A 20,431-nucleotide genomic window follows, 5' to 3' on the forward strand; every position below is an offset into this window, starting at 1 on the left:
TTCAAACCAAGGTAAATGAGGTGTAATACCAAGAAATCATTCTGGTTCTCGTCACAGAGGAAGGTTCTAACAAGAGCCTTTTAAAATATCATTGTTATCCCCCTCTTATCCTACAATCTTATCCATCATTATTAAATCACTAATAAAAAGTAAAAATTAGGGGAGTTGGGCGGTTGCACGGCAGGATAAGCGCAGGCGGCGCAAAGCACAAGGACTGGTGTAAGGATCCTGGTTCAAGCCCCCAGCTCCTCACCTGCAGGGGAGTTACTTCACAGGTAGTCTAAAGGTGTCTATCTTTCTCTCCCTTCTTTGTCTTCCCCTCCTCTCTCCATTTCTCTCTGTCCTATTCAACAGTGTCGACATTAGTAACAACAATAACTACAACAATAAAATAAAGGCAACAAGAAGGGAAAATAAATATATAAAAATTAAAAATATAAAATAAAAATTAAATTAAATAGCAAAAAATCATTATCATTGGCGAGGTAGATAGCTTAATGGTTATGCAAAGAGACTCTCATACCTGAGGCTCCAAAGTCCCAGGTTCAATCCCCCACACCACCATAAGCCAGAGCTGAACAGTGCTCTGGTAATAAATCACTGTGATCTTCTGTAATATTAGAAAATTTTGTCACGGGGCCGGGTGGTGGCACACCTGGTTGAGCGCACATGTTACAGTGCACAAGGACCCAGGTTTGAGCCCCCAATCCTCACCTGCAGAAGGATAGCTTTGCGAGTGGTAAAGCAGTGCTGCAGGTGTCTCTCTGTCTCTCTCCCTCTCTATCACCCCCTTCCCTTTCAATTTCTGGCAGTCTCCATCCAATAAGTAAATAAAGATAATTAAAAAAACAGATGATTTTGTCACTTTGTCACTATACTACAGAAACTGATTAACACAGATTGATAACTATCTTGATGTTTTTACATGATCATTTTACACAGACGCAGAAAAACAGTTGCAATTATTCTCCAGAGAATAGCCCTTTATTATTATTATTTTTTTAAATATTTTTTTTATTTATTCCCTTTTGTTGCCCTTGTTGTTTTATTGTTGTAGTTAGTATTGTTGTCATTGTTGTTGGATAGGACAGAGAGAAATGGAGAGGGGAGGGGGAAGACAGAGAGAGGGAGAGAAAGATAGACACCTGCAGACCTGTTTCACCGCTTGTGAAGCGACACCCCTGCAGGTGGGGAGCCAGGGCTTGAACCAGGATCCTTATGCGGGTCCTTAGAATAGCCCTTTTTAAATGTACTAATAGAGCTGAAGAATAAAAGAAATAGAAATGTTTTAAATTAATTTTTTTGTTCTGTATAGTGAATTCTTTCACAGCATGAGTGATTGTTCTTGTTCACATTTAAAAAAATTTTTTTATTATCTTTATTTATTGGATAGAGACAGTCAGAAATCAAGAGGGTAGGGGAGATAGAGAGGGAGAGAGAGACACCTGCAGCCCGGCTTCACCACTTGCAAAACTTTCCTTCTGCAGGTGGGGGCCGGGGCCTCGAACCTGGGTCCTCGTGCACTGTAACATGTGCACTCAACCAGGTGCACCACCACCTGGTCCCTCTTGTTCACATTTTAATAATCTGGAACAGAGCCACTAAGCAAAGACGAGACTATGATTTGGGGAATATAGTGATCTTACCATGTTTACAAAGATGGAGAAACTGAAGATTTTGGGCATCTTTTTAAAACCACTACAGTGATCATTAAGTGAGAATAGTTCATCAAGTTGGTATTTCCAAGCAGTTATAACTTCTCCTCCTCCCCATTCCACCACAAAATACTATAAAAGTATAAACAGTGCCTATTACTAGTTTCTCTTGTAAACAAAGAGCTTGAAGTGCCTATGATGTTCTTGAATTTACAAACTGAGGAAATGAATATTAATAACATAAATCTATCGAAAGGTAGTTTTATTCTACAAGTTCCTGTCCATAGAGTAGTTATTTTCCTGTCTATTTTTATGATTATCTACTGAAGCCTCACCTGACTTTTAAGTGACTATCTCATAAATTTTAATTTTTTCTGGGGTTTACTTTTTTATTGTTATAGTTATTATTGATGTCGTTGGATAGGACAGAAGGAAATGGAGGGGGGGAAGCCAGAGAGGGGGAGAGAAAGATAGACACCTGCAGACCTGCTTCACCACTTGTGAAGTGACTCCCCTGCAGGTGGGGAGCCGGGGGCTCAAACCAGAATCCTTGTGCCAGTCCTTGCGCTTTGCTCCACGTGCTTAACCCTCTGTGTTACCTACCGCCCGACTCCCCTCACCTCTCTTTGATATAGGGAAATAAACCCAAAGCCTCATGCATGCAACTGTACTACCATGAGCAGTCTTGCTGGGATGATCCTCTCTTTCTCCCTCCTTCCCTCCTCCCATTCCTCCCTCCTGCTTTCCATCCTTCCATTTTATTGGGGAGTTAAGAGTCTACAGTCCAGTTGTTGATACATTAGTACTATGTCTCATCTCCCAAGATAAGTGTCTGCAAAACACTCTCACTCTGAACATAGGCCCATCTCTACCATCACGCACCATGAACTAACACGCTTACCACCCCCTCCCAATTTGTTCATTGTTTTCTGTAGCAAGAAAGAGAAGGGGGAAAGAAAGAAATACTTCTCCCTCTTCTCTACCACCCATGGAGCTTCCCCTGCTGTTCTGGTGCTTCCTTGTGGTACTGGGGTCTCACCCTGGCATGACAGTTACTCTTCTGGCCCCCCAAAAGTATTTTTTAAATAAAAGCCTTCCAAGCAAGCACAGTAGCTCACTTGGATAGTTTCGCTGCTTTGCTCTGTGCTTAACCTAAGTTGAGCCCACCTCCTACTACACCGAAGGAAGCTTTGGTGCTGTGCTCTTTCACAGTCTTTCTCTGCCTCTTTGTCTTTTAAAAAGGTATGTGTGTGGGAGGGGGTGGGGTGGAGTGACGACGCCACCCTCCTTTTTCTCCCCTATAGTTTTGACTTTGTTACATCAAAGCTCTAATATGGCTTGGGGAGATAGCTCAGCCTGTTAGAGCACCAACTTTGATGACTGAGACCCCAGAAGACTCAGGTTCAACCACTGACACCACCTTGTATCAGAGCTGAACAGTATCCTGGTCACCCCCGGCCATCTATACCTATATACCTATATATCTCTATATTTTTTGTCCAAGTAGTCTTAGCTTGCTGGTTCTTAAAGTTGGGCATAGATCATGTCATCTGGAACCCTGGTTCAAATATAAATTGCTGGGTACCATCTTCAGTGTGATTGATTAAGAAGAATTTGCAGATGCTGATACTGATGTACTTTATGAATCACGAGTATCTCGACTAGAGTCCTCTTTACATTTATGTTGAGTTTATAATTCATCTTACTCTACATAATTTGTATTTTTCAAGTTATTGGGTGGACAGGAAAATGGAGTCCTTACTTAGAATTTCAGATTCAACCTAGTCCTAATCTTAAAAATTTCTTGCCTTATATAAAGCAGCTCATAAAACCCATTTTACCAGCTCAGGGCAAACTAAAAGCTATTTTTATTACCTACAGTTAACCTAATTAGAAAAAGAGGAGCAAGTTTGAAGGAAAGGCTAGCATTAAAGCAAGCAGAGAAACTAAAAAGTTGCTTTCCTTAACTCAATATCACCAGCTTCAATATGTCAATAGTATTTCAAAAACAAAGTGCTGGTTTTAGATCTGGACCTAATTGTTCATAGGACTGAACTCTTAAGAGTTAGTTTGTCCATTAGACTCACCATGAATATTTCTAAGATTTCTTTGACTTGAAAAATTTCATCAACCTGTTTGAATAGCTGGAGGCACACCATTAGGCAAGAACTTGGAAAAGTGGCTGAAAAGGACCACAGGCTTCATCTTATCAGTGTACTGCATTTCAGCTTCACACATCTCCTGCCCTTATTTGTTTTTTTGAAAATGTAGTATTCCATAAGCTGTTTCTATTCACTGCTCCTTTATATTTATGATGTAACTATAAAGAGACTCTGTTTAAATCCTTAATTTTCCTGCAGAAAATTGCTGCCAAGCTATTTCTCATCTCTTGACTTTTGTGTAAATCATTTTCCTGTTTTTGAAAGAGTGAGAACCGTTACTTGAGCCTTGAATTATAAAAGTCCAATATTTTTGAAATCTTAAGATAATTTTTAATTAAATAAATTCCTATGTCTTAAATTTGGGATTTATCACGTTTCATGGTCCAAAATAGCACATTTAATGTTGGCAGCTTCTGTCTTGCCCATGCCAGTAAAAGCAGCACCATATGGTATGACTGATGTTACACTAAGAAACCCACACACTGGAGACATTGCCTGGCCTGAAGCACAGAGCTGCTACCACCTATATGCTTATTTTATTTATTTATTAATTTAATTTAATTTCTTATATTTATTTCCCCTTTTGTTTCCCTTGTTGAATTTATTTATTTATTTACTTGTTTTTTTGCTTCCAGTGTTATCCTGGGGCTCGTTTTCCTGCACTATGAATCCACTGCTCCTGGTAGCCTTTTTTTTTTTTTTCTTTGGGATAGGACAGAGAGAAATTGGAGGGGGGGGAAGCAAAATAGAGAGGAAGAGAGAAAAATAGAGACCTGCAGATCTGCTTCACTGCTTGTGAAGCACCCCCCTGCAGGTGAGGAGCCGGGGGCTTGAACCAGGTCCTTTTGTGGATCCCTGTGCTTCATAGTATGTGCACTTAATCCAGTGCACCACCACCCACATATGCTTATCTTTTTTTTTGCCTCCAGGGTTATTTCTGGGGCTCGGTGTCTGCACTACAAATCCACTGCTCCCGGAGGCTATTTTTCCCAGTTTGTTGCACTTGTTGTAGTATGCTTATTTTCTAAAGCCAACATATTGATCAAGGAATACTAAGATTTTAGGATACCTCAGTCTCCTGTCAATTAAACTTCCAGTTCCTTTCCAGCTTTACCATTTGGCCACATTATGTAAACACATACTCAAGTATTTCAAGAAATCTATTACTCAGTTTTTGAAATAAGCTTCCATTCCTTATTTATTTAGTTATCGTTTTTACTGCCACCGGGGTTATCGTTGGGTCTTGGTGTTTGCATGACAAACCCACTGTTCCTGGCTGCTGATTTTTCATTTTTTCCTTTTTCTTCTTTTTTTTCTTCTTTCTTTCTGTTCATTTGATAGGACAGAGAGAAATTGAGAGGGGAGGGAGAAAGAAGAGAGAGACACCTACAGACCTGTTTTATTGCTGTGAAGTGTCCCCCTGTAGATGGGGATCGAAGGCTGGAATATTTGTGTATGGTAATATGTGCACTCAGCTGGTCCACCACTGCCTGGCCCCCTTCTGAAATAAAGCTTTTGAATTTTTTTTTTTTTAACAAGAGAAAGTATGTGTCTTTTATAATATATTCAGTAAATATTTTAGTGCCCCTATATACCAAGCCCCCTTCATCATTGTGCCCTTTTTTCTCCATTCTTTAAAAAACTCTCTCTCTCTTCATTGCTCCCGGTGAACTCTTTTTTTAGTTTTTTTTTTTTTTTCTTCTTCTTTTCCTCCTCCAGAGTTATTGCTGGGCTCGGTGCCTGCACCATGAATCCACCGCTCCTGGAGGCCACTTTTTTCCCCCCCTTTTGTTGCCCTTGTTGTAGCTTCGTTGTGGTTATTATTAATGCCCTTGTTGACGCAATTCAATGTTGGATAGGACAGAGAGAAATGGAGAGAGGAGGGGAAGACAGAGAAGGGGAGAGAAAGACAGACACCTGCAGACCTGCTTCACCGCCTGTGAAGCGACTCCCCTGCAGGTGGGGAGCCGGGGGCTCGAACCGGGATCCTTACGACGGTCCCTGCGCTTTGCGCCACATGCGCTTAACCCACTGCGCCACCGCCCGACCCCCTCTTTTTTTAGTTTTTAAAAATTATTTTATCATTTTTATTTATTGATTGGATGTAGGCAGCCAGAAATTGAGAGGGAAGAGGGTGATAGAGAGGGAGAGGAACAGAAAGACACCTGCAGCTCTGCTTCACCACTCACAAAGCTTTCCCCCTGCAAGTGGGGACCGGGGGCTTGAACCCGGGTCCTTGCACACTGTAGCATGTGTGCTCAATCAAATGTGCCACAACCTGGCTCCTCTAGGTGAACCTTTTCAAGTAAAAATAGAAAGAGGCAGAGAGACCACAGCATCTAGCCACTCCCCTCATCATGGTGGGTGCTGGCTGGGTGTCCAAACTTAGGTCATATGTATGGCCAAGCAGGCCCTGCACACACAATCTTGGTATCTATCAACCTCTCCCCATCCTACTCACACTTCTCTCCTGACCAGATTATCAAAAGGAAAGGATTTTACAAACACTCAGCTTAGGTGTTAATTTAGGTGTGGGAAGATGGGCTGAATGAAGTGTGTAGTAGTTCTGTGTCATGGGAAGAGCTTAGAACATTACAGATAGGAGGGACTAACGACTTTTCTTTCTTTTGAAAAATTTGTTCTTTGTTGAATTGTGTTTTCCAAATAACTCCCTCTGCTTGTCTTGGTCTGCTTTATACTGTAGCAGTTATTTAGTACATTGTGACCTTCATCCAAATCTTATTAAATTACCTGTAAGACTTTCCATATAAAAATAGGTGATTCTCTTGAAAATAAAAGCTATACTGAGGACAGGTGGTGTGACACATGGTGGATCATACACATTATAGTCTACAAAGACACAGGTTCAAGCCCTTGGTCCCCACTTGCAGGGGGGATGTTTCGCAAGTGGTGAAGCATTGCTGCAAGTGCCTCTCTCCCTATCTCCATCCTTTCCTCTTGGTTTCTGTCTGTATCCAAAAGTAAGTAAGTTATATTGATAGATTTATCTACCCACGTAGACTCTTAATTTTCAATAACTTTGTTTAGCTATGATGAAACAAATATTAATGATCACCCACTATGTGTTAGCTAGCTATGCTAGGCGCTATAAATAAAAAGATAAAAGAGATGAAATTCCACCTTAAGGGGAGTCAGGTGGTAGGTAGCACAGCGGGTTAAGCTCATGTGGCTCAAAGTGCAAGGACCAGTGTGAGGATCCCCGTTGGAGCCCCTGGCTCCCCACCTGCAGGGGAGTCGCTTCACAGGCGGTGAAGCAGGTCTGCAGGTGTCTGTCTTTCTCTCCCTCTCTCTGTCTTCCTCTTTTCTCTCCTCTCATCAATAACAACAATAACTACAGCAATAAAACAACAAAGACTTCAAAAGGGAATAAATAAATATTTTAAAACATCATGACATCATCTCCCCAGACAATAACTTGGATCCATCTGCATATCAGATGTCAGGCTTTTTATATCTTTCTTTCTTTTTTTTTTTTAATTTTTTTAAATATTTATTTTATTTATTTATTCCCTTTTGTTGCCCTTGTTGTTTTATTGTTGTAGTTATTATTGTTGTTGTCGTTGTTAGATAGGACAGAGAGAAATGGAGAGAGGAGGGGAAGACAGAGAGGAGGAGAGAAAGACAGACCTGCAGACCTGTTTCACCGCCTGTGAAGCGACTCCCCTGCAGGTGGGGAGCCGGGGTTCAAACCGGGATCCGTATGCCGGTCCTTGTGCTTTGCACCATCTTTATATCTTTCTTAAAAAATATTTATTCCCTTTTGTAGTCCTTGTTTTGTTGTTATTATTGTTGTCATCGTTGTTGGATAAGACAGAGAGAAATGGAGAGAGGAGGGGAAGACAGAGGGGGGAGAGAAAGATAGACACCTGCAGACCTGCTTCACCGCTTGTGAAACGACTCCCCTGCAGGTGGGGAGCTGGTGGGGAGGGGATAGGATGCGGAGTTCTGGTGGTGGTTATTGTGTGGAGTTGTACCCCTCTGATCCTATGGTTTTTGTCAGTGTTTCCTTTTTATAAATAAAAATTAAAAATAAAAAACCAAATAAATACAGGTAACACCTAAAAAAATTCCATCTTAAGGTTTGGTGAAACAGCTCACTTGCATAGTGTGATGCTTTGCCATGCATACGATCCAGGATGGAGCTCAGCTCCCACCACATTGAAGGAAGCTTTGGTGCTGTAGTCCCTCCCTCTCTCTCTTTCTCACCCCTTCTCCCTCCCTCTCTACACCTCTGTCTATAAGGAAAAAAAAAAGTGGAGCTGGGCAATGGTGCAGCTGGCTAAGCACACATAGTACAAATTGCAAGGACCCGCTCAAGGATCCCGGTTTGAGCCCCCAGCTCTCCACCTGTAGGCCTGCTGCTTCACAAAAGGTGAAGCAGGTCTGCAGTTGTCTTTCTCTCTCCCTCTCTCCCCTCCCATCCCCTCTCAATTTCTCTCCGTCCTATCCAATAAAATGGAAAAAATGGCTGCCAGGTGCAGTGGATTCGTAGTGCAGGCACCAAGCCCCAGCAATAACCCTGGAGGCAAAATAAATGAATAATTTTGAAAAGTCAGACTCCACCTTTGAAGAACATACTTTAAGCAGGATAATACAGTCTTTTAAAATTTTTTTTATAGAATTTGTTTATTATTTACTATTGAATAGAGACAGAGGGAAATTTTGAAGGGAGGAGGAGATAGAGAGGGAGAGAGACAGAGAGAGATACCTACAACACTGTTTCACCACTCATGAAGCTTTCCCCATGCAGGTGGGGACCAGGGGCTTGAACCTGGATCCTTGTGCACTGTAATGTGTGCACTTAACCAGTTGCGCCACCGCCTGACCCCAGGATAATGTAGTCTAAGGTTTTACTTGAGAGATGTGCAATAAATATGCTGTGTGTGCATCTCAAGCAGCTCATGAATTAAGTTTTCTAGATGCCCAGGAAGTGTAAGCTTAGCACTACTACAAAGAAGTATTTACATAATCTGACCCATATTAAATATAGGAGAATACCAGTATGTTTTCTGTGTTTGCTGTTATTTTCTGCAGTGTAGGTACTCCCAGACCAACCTTTTCATTTTACTTCAGGGAAGGGGAGAGGGAGGAGAAAAGGAGACCCTGTAGCAGCACTGCACTGTCCATAGAATTCCCTTGATGCTATCTGTGGTACTCCCATGTAGTACTAGGATTTGAACCCAGGATCTCACTCAAGCACATGCTTGACTTATCGTCTGCCCCCACCGTTCTTCCTTTTTTTATTGGGAGGGATTAACGGTTTACAACTCAGTTAATGACATATGGGTACAAATTAGTTTTTTTTTTCTTCTTCAATATTTTATTAGAGAGAACGCGTTTGGCAAAGGACAGGCCCTCAACATTAAGTTGGAGGACTCGAAGAGCAGGACCAACAGCTTGAAAGCTGGCAGGAGCTGCGTGTTGCTGGCTTTGAAAGTGACTGGGATCCATGTGGATTCAGTCGGCTAGGAAGGATCGTCAGTTTCCCCAATGAATGGGTACTCACGGGATGCACCACGGGAAGGTCGATCCAATGCATCCCAAATATTTTATTTATTCATAGGAAAGATAGGAGGAGAGAGAGAAAGAACCAGACATCACTCTGGTACACGTGCTGCCGGGAACTGAACTCAGGACCTCATGCTTAAGAGTCAATGCTTTATCCACTGCGCCACCTCCTCGACCATGTTTAGTTTTTTTCTTTTTCTTTTTTTTAAATATTTTTATTTATTTATTAGTGAGAAACATAGGAGGAGAGAGAAAGAACCAGGCATCACCTTGGTACATGTGCTGCTGGGGATTGAACTCAGGACCTCATGCTTGAGAGTCCAATGCTTTATCCACTGCACCACCTCCTGGACCACTAGTTTTTTTTTTTTTTCTCTTTTTTTAAATATTCTTTTTTTTTACATTTATTTTTATTTATTCCCTTTTGTTGCCCTTGTTGTTTTATTGTTGTAGTTATTATTGTTGTTGTTGTTGGATATGACAGAGAGAAATGGAGAGAGATGGGGAAGACAGAAAGGAGGTGAGAAAGATAGACACCTGCAGACCTGCTTCACCGCCTGTGAAGCGACTCCCCTGCAGGTGGGGAGCCGGGGTTCGAACCGCGATCCTTATGCTGGTCCTTGTGATTTGCGCCACCTGCGCTTAACCCGCTGCGCTACAGCCTGACTCCCTAGTTTTTTTCTTAATGAGCCTTTTAAAAAAGGATTTCTTTATTTCATTTGAGGTGGGGTTGAGAGAGCCAGAGCACAACTCTACCATATGAGGTGCTAGGAATTTAATAAGGAACCTTGAGTATGCAAATCCTGTGCTCTGCCAGTTGAGCATTTTCTCAGTCATTATGTACTACAACTACTACCCCCCCCTTCAGGAGAGCACTACTCACCTGTGGCTTATAGTGGTGCTGGGGATTGAACCTGGGATCTTGGGTAACTCAGTCATGAAAGCTTTTTGCATAACCATTATACTACTTCCCCAGCCCTCTATAGTATTTTTTACAGCAGTAAATTATAGTTTAAGCATTGTCCTCTAACTGCTCATATGACCCCTTAAGTCAACACGATAAGTATAAGTATCCCTTTACATTGTCAAATGGATAATGGTTGAACATCCTTTTCTTTTTTTCCTTCTTCCAGATAGTTTTAGTTTACAATACAGTTATTGGATCATGAGTTTAATTTCTCATTTTCTGATGATAGGTGTCTGCAAAACACTCACCCCTATTAAGCACCCTCCCCCCTTAAAGTATTTATTTATTACTGAGAGGGATAGGAGGACACAGAATACCAGACATCACTCTGGTAAATGTAGGGGGTGGTATATGCCAGGGATCAAACTCAGTACCTCATACCTGAGAGTCCCATGCTTTATCCACTGTGCCACCTCCTAGACCACTCTTAGACGCTTTTCCACCATCATACACTGGGACGGATCCCAACACCCTTGCCACCCCTGCCCCTTCTCCCCCAGAGTCCTTTGCTTTGGTGTGCCTGATTGAACATCTTATTGCATGGTATATATATTTTTGTACATGTATATCAAATATTACTTTGTGGATTTCTTTTTTTTTTTAAGATTTTATTTATTTATGAGACAGTTAGGAAGAGAGAAAAAGAACCAGACATCACTCTGGCACATGTGCTGCCGGGGATCAAACTCAGGACCTCATGCTTGAGAGTCCAAAGCGTTTTCACTGCGCCACCTCCTGGACCACATACTTTGTGGATTTTATTTTATTTTTATTTTATTTTTTAAAATATTTATTTTATTTATTTATTCTCTTTTGTTGCCCTTGTTGTTTTATTGTTGTAGTTATTATTGTTGTTGTTGTTGGATAGGACAGAAAGAAATGGAGAGAGGAAGGGAAGACAGAGAGGAGGAGAGAAAGATAGACACCTGCAGACCTGCTTCACCGCCTGTGAAGCGACTCCCCTGCAGGTAGGGAGCCGGGGTTCGAACCGGGATCCGTATGCCGGTCCTTGTGCTTTGCGCCACCTGTGCTTAACCTGCAGCGCTACAGCCCAACTCCCCACTTTGTGGATTTTAAGAGCTGCCTTCCCCCCACAATTAACTCACTTGGATAATGTGCTGCTTTGCTGTGTGCATGACCAGGTTTGGTCTCAGCCCCACCACACAGAAGGAAGTTTCAGTGATGTGTCTCTAACTCTCTTTCCTTCTCTCTGTTCTATTAAAATAATAATAATAATAATAATCATCATCATCATCATCTTGTAAGTCAACAGTTCTTCAATAAAGTGGTATTGGAGTTATAAAAACAAAAAAACAAAAGAACCTGCCTTTCTGCTATTATTGTTGGATATTTGAACATGCATTGGTACTGCCTTGTCCTGACATCACTACATATGTTAATAACTGTCCTTATAATTTAAAAATAAGTGAGTAAATCAAAGGCTTCCTTTCTTCATGAATACATGTTAAAATTTTTGTGGGAGGAGTTTCCAATTTGCAGGTTCCTAGAGTTTTGGTTATTCTAAATCTCAGTAAGCATTTTCTTGCTCTAGTAAGAATCCACATTACAGTGGAGGATATTTTCATCCCCCCAAAGATCCACTATGCCCACTTTATAATCCTCTTTCATGTCCACACAGATGTCACTGATCTGTCTCTAAATTTTCCTCTTTGGACATTTTACAAACATACAGTCTTCAATATGTGGCCACACTCTTCTCAAAAACACCTCTCTGGCTTTTCCTATTTTTTCTCTCAGTCACCTCCTTTATCAAGCGTTTAAATGTCATGGTTCCATTCACACTCACTCACCCTTGCTGGCTTCATTAGCACTTACATATGTTAACTACCAAATCTAAGGTCAGCCTAAAACTTTCCTGAGAGAGAGAGAGAGAGAGAGAGAGACCTACCTCTGTAAGCACTTTAATTTCAACATTTTCTTTTTTCTTTTTGTAAAAGATATTTATTTATTTATCCCCTTTTGTTGCCCTTGTTTTATTGTTGTAGTTATTATTGTTGTTACTAATGTCATTGTTGTTGGATAGTACAGAAATGGAGAGAGGAGGGGAAGACGGGGAGAGAAAGATAGATACCTGCAGACCTGCTTCACCGCCTGTGAAGCGACTCCCCTGCAGGTGGGGAGCCAGGGCCTTGAACCAGGATCCTTATGCCAGTCCTTGCTCTTTGTGCCACGTGCGCTTAATCCACTGCGCTACCGCCTGACTCCCTCAACATTTTCTTATAACAATTTTATTTTATTTTTTTAAAGAATTTATTTATTCATGAGAAAGACAGGAGGAGAGAAAGAAGCAGACATGCTGCTGGGGATAGAACTCAGGACCTCATGGTTGAGAATCCAATGCTTTATCCATTGCGCCACCTCCCAAACCACTACAATTTTATTTTTTAATTTGCTTTTTTCCCTCTTTTGTTGCTTTTGTTATTGATGTCATCATTGTTGGATAGGACAGAGAGAAATGGAGAGAGGAGGGGAAGACAGAGAGGGGAGAGAGAAAGGTAGACACCCGCAGACCTGCTTCACCACTTGTGAAGTGACTCCCCTGCAGGTGGGGAGCTGGGGACTGGAACCAGGATCCTTAAGCCAGTCTTTGTGCTATTAACCTGCTGTGTACTACCACCAGACCCCCCTATTTTGTTGTTATTGATGTCGTTGTTGTTGGATAGGACAGAGAGAAATGGAGAGATGAAGGGGAAAGAAAGATAGACACCTGCAGATCTGCTTCAATGCCTGTGAAGGGACATCTCCCCCCCCACCCCCGCAGGTGGGGAGCTTGGGGCTCGAACTGGGATTTACCCCGTCCTTGTTCTTTGCACCATGTGCACTTAATCCACTGCACTATCGCCCAACTACCGAACTTCAAAATATTTGTGATTTGTTTTATTTTTCTAAAAAATATTCCTAATGTAAATAAGTGGGTTGTATATATGTTACAACACATAGATACTCACACATATACAGCTGTAGTTTCTCTTGAACTTTAAAACATAAAACAGTTTCTTACTTCCTTTGTTTCTTATACTGCAAAGAAACCCACACCCATTCCTCCCATTCCAGGGGCTCAACCAGGATCCTTGTGCTTCATACTATGTGTGCTTAACCCAGTAAGACGCCACCGCTGGCCCCCTCCTATGTGACTTACTCATTCTTACTGGCTAGAGAGATAGAGATGCCATAGCACTGAAATTTCTCCTGGTGCTGTGGTACTCCCATGTGGTGCTGGGGTTTGAAGGTATGTACTCGACCGGAAGAGACCAACCCTTGCCTTTAAATACCAGAGCACTACTCAGCTCTGGCTTGTGGGGGGATTGAATCTGAGATTTTAAAGCCTCAGGCATAAGGGTCTCTTTGCATAACCAAAGAAACCACATCTACATAGACATCTATCTCAGGAGGCTTCATGCTCTGGAATGACATTTTCAGATAGAGACAAAAAGGCAGAGAGAGAGAGAGAGAGAGAGAGAGAGAGAGAGAGAGAAAGAGACCACTATACCAAAAAAAAAAAAAAAAAAAAAAAGCTTGCTCCAGCACACTATCCAAGTAAGTATTTTCCTTTTTACTTAATAGTTTAAAAAATTATTCATTTGTCTATAGGAGAGAGAACTCATGAGATGCCACAAATTGAAACCAGGACTTCATGCTTGAGGGCCAAAACACTTGATCTAAAAAGCCACAACTTTAATTAATTCTTGTTTAAAATGTTTATTTATTTAATTTATTTTGGATAGAGACAAATTGAGAGGAGGAGGGGAAGATACAGAGAGACACCTGCAAGCATTGTTGCATCACTTGTGAAGGTTTGAATTGGGATCCCTATGCACTGTAATGTGTGTGCTCAACCAGGTGCACCACTGCTGGGCCCCCACCACAGATTTTTTTTACTTTTTCTGATCCAGAAAGAAGGGAAGACACCTACAGCATCGCCGGTGAAATTTATCCCCTGCAAATGGGAACTGCGGGCTAGACTCTGTCCTTTTTCATTATTTTTGACATTTATGCTTGGTCTATTACAGTATTCCCTGTCCCCATATTAAACATTCTTTTGAGGATGATCTCTATCTCCTGTAGCTTATAAGTATCTCTATTTCTGTCCATAATTATAAAATATAGGGGTAATAGTGAAATAGGGGAATGAGATTATGTTATTTTTCATAGAGAAAATTACATGGCTTTATATTTTATTTTTAAATAAATGAAGAATTGTAAAACCACAATCCAATGTATATCTCTCTTGGCCTTAATGTAATGGTGTGGTTTTGCTCAGTCACTAGATCACTGCACCTGCAGTCCTACTTCATAACTCGTGAAGCTTTCCCTGTACAGGTTGGGACCAAGGGGTTGAACCCAGGTTCTTGCACACTGTAATGTATGTGCTTAAACAGGTGTACCACCACCTGATCCCTTAGATCACTGTACCTATATTTGGTGTTTTCTGCTATGGGCATGGAAGATGATAAATTACATTAATTGAGTGCTCCTGTTTGATCAATTTAACTAGTTTTATACTTTTTCTTAAAAATAAGATGTATTTTGACTTTTCAAAGTAAAGTTTGGGGTATAATCTCTTCACTAATATGTATCATATTGCATTGAGTTAAGAATTTTTAACATAGCATCAATTTAAATTATGGAAAGCTATTTCCAGTAAGTATGGGGACATTATCAAAACTTTAGTTATCTCACAAATCCCCAGTACTGCCTTATGCTAGGACTGAGCACTGCTCTGGTCATCTCTTTTATCCTCTCTCATTTTCTTTCTCTATCTTGTAATAAGTAAATATTATTTTAAAACATATTAAAAATAAATTGCTGATAGGACTGGGAAATTTAATGTATTTCTTAATGAACTAACTCCTGGAAGAAGAGTCTACTACCAGTCTAACGTTTCCAGTCAGAAGGCATCAGGTTGTTACCCAGCCTTCAGTTCTTCGAGGCCATGAAAGCACCAACACAGTTGGCATTTTTGTTTTGTTTTGTTTTCTTCCATATGACTGACTAATAAGCAAAATCAATTGCCAGTTAATTTGGTAGCAAATGTGATCTAGTGGATAATTCAGCTTCAGAGTTGGCAGTCAGCTGAGGTAAAGAACAAACACCTCATCACAGACCCCTGCAAGCATCAACCCGGCTTTGACCTAGCACGCTATGATTGGGCCCTCCTCAATCGCTATCGAACAGGCCATGGCCGGTGCGCCGCTATGTTCCATCGCTGGGGAGCCAGAGACGACCTGAACTGACCCTGCGGCTACAGACAGACTATGACCCACATAGTCAGCGACTGCCACCTCTCCAGATTCAAAGGAGGTCTCGAAACTTTACATCAGGCTCAACCTGACACTGTTGACTGGCTACGGAAGAAGGGCAAACGCTAGAAGAAGAATTCAGCTTCAGTCAGTGTACCTGTAGAATATTCCATATTTTAGACATAGTCTAACTCCCAAGCATTTTTGTTTCAAGAGCTAGGACAACTGCCAAGTTAGTTTTGTGAATTCTTTAGTTGTTTCTGCCAGCCACATTAATTCAACCTGTTAACCTTGGGGAAATCACAGTTCTAGTCTCATACTTTCTGTAAAAACCATTCTTGTAAGTGAATGTGATGTTTAATTTGAGAACATTCAAGCCCAAGCTTTCCAGTAATTTATTCTGAAAGCTGTTTGTTATGACTTTGACCAGCAGAGAATTGACTAGAATAAAGCAATAGGAAATAGTAATCATAAAACCGCCTGCATTGAAAGACATGAAATTTAATAGATGCTTCTGTTGGACTGTTGGAAGTCATGGTGCATTTTTGTATAGGAAAGCATAGAAAAATGCATCATAACTTATCAGACAGCCCAATATTTTTATATTCTACATCTCCAGGTTTATAGACTCATTAAGTTGGAAAGGTTCTCAATCATTTAAGACCAGGCTTCTCATTTCTTGTCTAAATGGATTTTTTTTTTTTCGCCTCCAGGGTTATTGCTGGAGCTCTGAATCCACTGCTTCTGGAGGCTATTTTTCGAAAACCTTTTTGTTGCCTTTGTTGTTTATTGTTGTTGTTGTTACTGCTGTCGTTGTTGTTGCATAGGACAGAGAAATCAAAAGGAGAGGGGAGACAGAGAGGGGTAAGAAAAAGGCACCTGCAGACCTGCTTCACCACTAGTGAAGTGACCCCATCCCTGCAGGTGGGGAGCCAGGGCGTCAAATCTGGATCCTTAAGCCAGTCCTTGTGCCTTGCATCACATGTGCTTAACCTGATGCACTATGGCCCGGCCTAAATGGATCTTTTTTTTTTTTTTTTTGTAAATTCTTTTTTTAAATGCTTATTTATTTATTCCCTTTTGTTGCCCTTGTTTTTAAATGGATCTTTTTGAGGACACACAAACACTTATTCGAAGGGACTATGTACCCGTGTTCATAGCTGCATTATTCACAATAGCTAAAGAAGCAGCAGCCTAAATGCCCAGCAACAGATGGCTGGCTGAAGAAGTTATGGGATATATATTCCATGGGATACTACTCTGCAATAAAAAATTAGATGATATTGTGCCCTTTGGGGCAAAATGGATGGAACTAGAAGTGATTACGCTTAGCAAAATTAGTAAAGGGGGAGTCAGGCAGCGGGTTAAGTGCACTTGGCGCAAATTGCAAGGACCAGAATAAGGATCCCCCCCTGCTCCTCACCTGCAGGAGGGTCACTTCACAAGCGGTGAAGCAGGTCTGCAGGTGTCTTTCTCTCCCCGTCTCTGTCTTCCCCTCCTCTCTCCCCTATCCAACAACGACGACATCACTAACAACAACAATAAAAAAATAAGGGCAACAAAAGGGAATGAATAAATAAATAAATATTAAAATAAAGAGGTGAAACACAACTACTGGATGGTTTCACTCAAATGTGGAGTCTAGAGATCTGATACATATGAACTTGAACTTGAGGAGGGGAAGTCAGAAGCAAGAAAACTTAAAAAAATTTTTTAAAAAATATTTATTTATTTACTTATTCCCTTTTGTTGCCCTTGTTGTTTTATTGTGGTGGTTATTATTGTTATTATTGTTGTTATTGATTCATTGTTGTTGGATAGAACAGAGAGAAATGGAGGGAGGAGGGGAAGACAGAGAGGGGGAGAGAATGAGAAACACCTGCAGGCCTGCTTCACCGCTTGAGAAGCAGGTTGGGAGCCAGGGGCTGGAACAAGCATTCGTGCTAATAAACAGCTAAGAGATATAAATGAAGCATTTGATTTTCCTTCAGGCAGCGATGCAGTGACTGTTATAACCTTGGACTTGGGAGCATGAGGTTCCACCCCTGACATTTTCATCTACCAGAATGATACTGTGTGTGTGTGTGTGTGTGTGTGTGTGTGTGTGTGTGTGTGTGTGTGTGTGTGTGTGTGTGTGTATCTGTGTCCACCTTCCTTATCTCATGTTAGTAAATAAATATTTTTAAAAATTAGCCATTGGAGGTGGTGCACCCTCTCCCCTCTTAATTTTCTCCATCCTATCAAATAAAAGAGAAGGGGAAAAAATGGAGGTGGGGGGAGGCTTGGAATGGACATTAGGAGGTCTGGGAACCCTGGTGGTTTAAATTAAAAGAAAGTTGGGGGAAAGTTGAAAAGGGGTAGGTTATAATCTTTTGATTACTTAGCGATCTAGTTAAAGTTTTAATATTTTTGCAAGTATACAAATGCTTGCATATTAAGGCCTACAAAACCCTTATGTGGATTTAGTAGTTTGAATTTTTTTCTATTTATAATTATAGACTTTCAAGATTATAGACTCAAAAGAAGTATATAGAGTACCTAGCTTCCCCTAATGGTGACACTAGACTAATTCTTAGATAATTGACAAACCATCTGTACCCTCTTTAATAAAGCCCATTTTGTGTGTGTGTGTGTGTGAGTGTATAAAAACTTTTTTTTTTGCAATAAGTGATTCCTGTGTTATGCCTGATTATGTTTAATCTGACAATAAGAAACATGCTGTTATTGCTTTATCTCTTTAATGCATTCTTCTCTGTTTTCCCCATTTCTATACTGAAAGAATTATTTCTCAGGGCTTGGTGTGGTGCATCTGGTAGAGTACACACATTACAATTCACAAGGAGTTAAGTTCATGCCCTCTACCTGAAGGAGGGAAGCTTCATGAGCAGTGAAAGCAGTGCTGCAGGTGTCTTTCTCTCTATCCCCTCTACCCTCTCAACTTCTTTCTGGCTATTTGAAAGTAATAAAGAAATAGATAAGTAAATATATATATTTTATTTATTTATTTATTTATTTATTTATTTATTTATTTAAGAAAGGATTAATTAACAAAACCATAGGGTATGAGGGGTACAACCCCACATAATTCCCACCGCCCAATCTCCATATCCCACCCCCTCCCCCGATAGCTTTCCCATTCTCTATCTCTCTGGGAGCATGGACCCAGGGTCATTGTGGGTTGCAGAAGGTAGAAGGTCTGGCTTCTGTAATTGCTTCCCCGCTGAACATGGGCGTTGACTGGTCGGTCCATACTCCCAGTCTGCCTCTCTCTTTCCCTAGTAGGGTGGGTCTCTGGGGAAGCTGAGCTCCAGGACACATTGGTGGGGTCTTCAATCCAGGGAAGTCTGGCCGGCATCCTGATGACACCTGGAACCTGGTGACTGAAAAGAGAGTTAACATACAAAGCCAAACAAATTGTTGAGCAATCATGGACCCAAAGCTTGGAAAAGTGGAGAGGAAGTATTAGGGAGGTACTCACTGCAAACTCTAGTGTACTTCTGCTTTCTTACTTTGGTGCCATACTCCAAACTCAGTCAATTTCTGCTTTGCGTTTCTACTTCTTTTTTTTTTTTTTTTTTTACATGCATAACATTCCCCAGATTCCCATTTAACAATACAACCCCCACTATTTCATTCATCATTTTTCATGGATCTGTATTCTCCCCACCCACCCACCCACCCCAGAGTCTTTTACTTTGGTGTAATACTCCAATTCCATTTCAGGTTCGACTTGTGTTTTCTTTTCTAATCTTGTTTTTCAACTTCGGCCTGAGAGTGAGATCATCCCGTATTCATCCTTCTGTTTCTGACTTATTTCACTCAACATGATTTTTTCAAGGTCCATCCAAGATCGGCTGAAAACGGTGAAGTCACCATTTTTTACAGCTGAGTAGTATTCCATTGTGTATATATACCACAACTTGCTCAGCCACTCATCTGTTGTTGGACACCTGGGTTGCTTCCAGGTTTTGGCTATTACAAACTGTGCTGCCAAGAACATATGTGCACACAGATCTTTTTGGCTGGATGTGTTGGGTTCCTTAAGATATATCCCCAGGAGGGGAATTGCAGGGTCATATTTTTAAAAAGAATCATGTCTCATTTACCTTTCTGGTATATCTCTTCTCAATACTCTAAAAATATATAAAAGCCTCCATTTTATGCCATGTATTGGTGGAACATTCAGTTGAATATTCATATTTCTTGTTTTGCATTTGTTTTGACAATGTTCCAGTATTGAGTGGTTTTCTTAATATAATTTTCCCTTTTTTCTTTTAGCCTGAGAATGAAATTTCTTCAGACTGCAATCATGTAAGTATGCACTTTCTGTAATTTGCCATCTTGTACTTTATAGTTGTGAATACAGATTTTAGGGTGTTTTCCCGGTTGCTCTAGGATGCATTATGTCTTCTTAGGTTCTCTTAGTCCTAACAGAAGGATAATAAACTGTGTTTACAGGTCATGGTAAATCTACAAGTACTCTTCCACTATAAACCAACAGGTTATCACAAATGTTTGTGCACTTAATCTCAGAATATCTTCAGTTACTGTGTGAAAACAGATGATTCTCTATCAAGTTTACAAGTCTAGAATTCCATACTTTAAAGCTATCCAATAAATAAATAAGATAACAATATAAAATTTGGGAAAAAAAGGGGGGGGGTCCGGCAGTAGCACAGCAGGGTAAGTGCACGTGGCACAAAGCACAAGGACCAGCTTAATGATCCAGGTTGGAGCCCCAGGCTCCTCACCTGCAGGGAAGTCGCTTCACAGGCGATGAAGCTGATCTACAGGTGTCTGTCTTTCTCTTCCCCTCGATCTTCCCCTCCTCTCTCCATTTCTCTCTGTCCTATCCAA

General features: G+C 40.9%; 1 protein-coding gene across 1 annotated transcript in view; it reads left to right on the forward strand.

The window, feature by feature from the left end:
* The window catches only part of GLG1 (golgi glycoprotein 1), a 117,434-nt gene that overhangs the window by 33,671 nt on the left and 63,332 nt on the right, over positions 1-20,431 (forward strand). Inside the window, exon 2 of the mRNA XM_060185182.1 lies at positions 19,853-19,885. Within this exon, the coding sequence (XP_060041165.1) occupies positions 19,853-19,885 (33 nt within the window). The remainder of the gene's footprint in view (positions 1-19,852; positions 19,886-20,431) is intronic.

This window comes from Erinaceus europaeus, chromosome 2, assembly GCF_950295315.1.
Source record: "Erinaceus europaeus chromosome 2, mEriEur2.1, whole genome shotgun sequence".
Classification (NCBI taxonomy): domain Eukaryota; kingdom Metazoa; phylum Chordata; class Mammalia; order Eulipotyphla; family Erinaceidae; genus Erinaceus; species Erinaceus europaeus.